Source organism: Octopus bimaculoides, chromosome 12 (assembly GCF_001194135.2).
Source record: "Octopus bimaculoides isolate UCB-OBI-ISO-001 chromosome 12, ASM119413v2, whole genome shotgun sequence".
In the NCBI taxonomy this organism is placed as follows: Eukaryota; Metazoa; Mollusca; class Cephalopoda; order Octopoda; family Octopodidae; genus Octopus; species Octopus bimaculoides.
Window position 1 is genome coordinate 49987942 of NC_068992.1, and position 3011 is coordinate 49990952.

The 3011-nt window shown below is 35.4% G+C and overlaps 1 protein-coding gene across 1 annotated transcript in view; it reads right to left on the reverse strand.

The window, feature by feature from the left end:
• The window catches only part of LOC106873719 (death-associated protein kinase 1), a 218404-nt gene that overhangs the window by 22609 nt on the left and 192784 nt on the right, over positions 1 to 3011 (reverse strand). The window contains exon 13 of the mRNA XM_052972187.1: positions 1511 to 1609. Within this exon, the coding sequence (XP_052828147.1) occupies positions 1511 to 1609 (99 nt within the window). The remainder of the gene's footprint in view (positions 1 to 1510; positions 1610 to 3011) is intronic.

A 3011-nucleotide genomic window follows, 5' to 3' on the forward strand; every position in this document is an offset into this window, starting at 1 on the left:
TATACGCATATATGTGGAGAGAGGGAGAGAGATAATGATGCAGTTAAACAGAGAAATACACTTGGGTTTGATATATAGAATAAACATACATATATACATGTAAATATACAAGTGGTGGGGTGCTGAAAAGTTCCTTGCTTTGGGTAAAAGAAAATACAGGAGGATCAGTTAATTATGATTTTATTTAACATATTCCCCTCTCAGATTGCAGCGGCCCTTCAGTTTTTCTAAGCCCCCTCTAAAAGAACTCGGAAGGTTGGCCCTCCAACAAGGCCTTTCGTGCTATCCTTAAAGCGAGGAACTTTCCAGCATCCCCTTGTATATAGGGATATATACAGAGAGAGAGAGAGAGAGAGAGAGAAGCAAAAGCTGTAAATAACCAGAGGACGAACATTCATGTATAAGCATATAGATATGTATCTATTTTCAAAACAGATTTACATGGGGAAACAAAAGATACAGAAAACCAAGGGAAGAAGGTATGGTATTTCAGGTCCGACAGCTATTTCTGGAGGCACAGAATTATGTAATAGGTATAAAATTAATACAAACAGCTAAGTGCAATGTGATACCATAAAGGAAAAATTCAATTGTCACCAAGTGTGACTAAGGGTGCTGACACACCCACATTGCTGGAAATAAGAGTTAAAATATTCTTAATGCTGCAGAAAGAGCACAGATATTTGCCCGACAGGGGTACCAAATGCCCCATGCCAACTTGAAAATCCTCATGAGTGTGTATGTGTTTATGTCTCTTTGTCTTGATATTGTATGATAGTGGTAAATGAGTGTCTGTGTATCAAAGAAGCAGGGTTATTCATTTCCAGTGTTCTGTGAGAATGAGTCTGGTCATAGGGGGAAGTATTACCTTACTTGGAAACAGGTAAGGGTGGGTGACAGGAAGGACATCCAGCTTTAGAAAGTTCACCCCAGTAAACATTGTCTGATTCATGTGAGCATGGAAAAATGGATTTTAAATGCTCAAGATGTAGTCACAAGCAGGTACAAACATGGTTCATTTGGTGCCACCACTCATCCGTGATCCACAAAGGATCCAAGATGTAACATCCATGATGGAAGAAGAGAAGGCTGCACCAGCACCTGGATGGTAAGCATTATGGCCTAGCAGACTGGAGCGACATGAAATGAAGTACCTTGTTTATGGACACAAGGACCTTATGATCATAAGTGAAACACTCAGCCACAAGGTTACATGTATCCATAGCAGAGAGAGAGTAAATCAAGTCACAATCCACTCAATCTTTCAGAACTAGACACACCCATCAACCACTTGGCTGTGTGTGATGTCCCTTCTTCCAGGGACAAGAAAGTTTCTTTAAAATGCAAAATAAAAATAAAATCACATTGAAAGAAAATTCTTCAGTGTCACAACAGAAAATTTGGGGGGGGGGGACAAAAATTAAAAATTAAATACATTTTTGTGGAGTGACATAGATAATTTGGGGAAAACAAAATTTGGGTTGTAATTAAGAAATGAAAGTATACTTACATTGTCTCTTAAGTTGATGTCTGTACCAGAATTACATAAGTATTCTGTGATTTGGTTGTGACCATAGCGAGCAGATACATGTAGTGCTGATTCACCAGCCTAGGGTTAAATAAATATGAAGATGTTAAGGAACTTATATATTATATGCATGTATAGTAGCCTGTAATACACCATGGTTTTATTGAGGTTATGGAAACTGACCTTTTGTTAAATACTTAAGGATCAACAGAAATTGTCTCTAAGTGTGCATACACACTATATATATATATGTGGAGGCACAATGGCCCAGTGGTTAGGGCAGCGGGCTCGCGGTCATAGGATTACGGTTTTGAATCCCAGACCAGGCATTGTGAGTGTTTACTGAGCGAAAACACCTAAAGTTCCATGAGGCTCTGGCAGGGGATGGTGGCGAACCCTGCTGTACTCTTTCACCACAACTTTCTCTCACTCTTACTTCCTGTTTCTGTTGTGCCTGTAATTCAAAGGGTCAGCCTTGTCACACGTTGTGTCACACTGAATCTCCCCAAGAACTACATTAAGGGTACACGTGTCTGTGGAGTGCTGAGCCACTTGCATGTTAATTTCACGAGCAGGCTGTTCTGTTGATTGGACCAACTGGAACCCTTGTCGTCAAAACCAATGGAGTGCCACAGTATATATATATATATAAGGGTAATAAAACTAACAATAATAATATCTATATATTCACTTCTGAATATTTACCCCTTACTAGTATATTGACATTGAAGCTGTTCTGATTTTGGCGCAAAACAATTCAGAATGCCATTAGACTTCAATGTGATGTGGTGAAAATATTTTTCAATTGATAATACTTGCTGATGAGGGTAAGGCTTTTCACTAGAACAAGAAATCATGATCCAAGTATATCCAAATACCAAAATACATAGCGTTGGGCTATATAGGTATGTTAAAAATTCTTTAACTTGTTAGCCTAACTACTGTTGATTTTCTGTCATATTTCCTTATTGATTATATGCGTTTTGCTCCATTTATTATTATTCTTTATATCAACTCATGGAATTTCTACCCATTAACCAGGTATAATATCCCAGGTTTTCTGGGTTTTTTGCTACCCTGGTAACTATTAACATATTTGCATTATCAAAGTTTTTCAACCGAGATAATATTAATATATACATAAATTAAAATATATATATATATATAAATATATAGTTTTAGGGAAAAGAACCAAGGTTTATGAACTCATCGATGAAAATCCACTGTCACATATAGAAAAAATTTATAATTAAAAGTACAATAAATAAGTATAATATAATACAAAGTAAATATAATATAATACAAAGTAAATATAATATAATATATAATATAATACAAAGTAAATTTCCCTAATACTATATATTTATATATATTTTATACTGTGAAACTTAATTTAATTCTAATTTTTAATAAATTGATTTTAATTGAGTTTTTACCTCTAATTTTGGATTTTATCCCTAATATTATTATTATTATTATTATT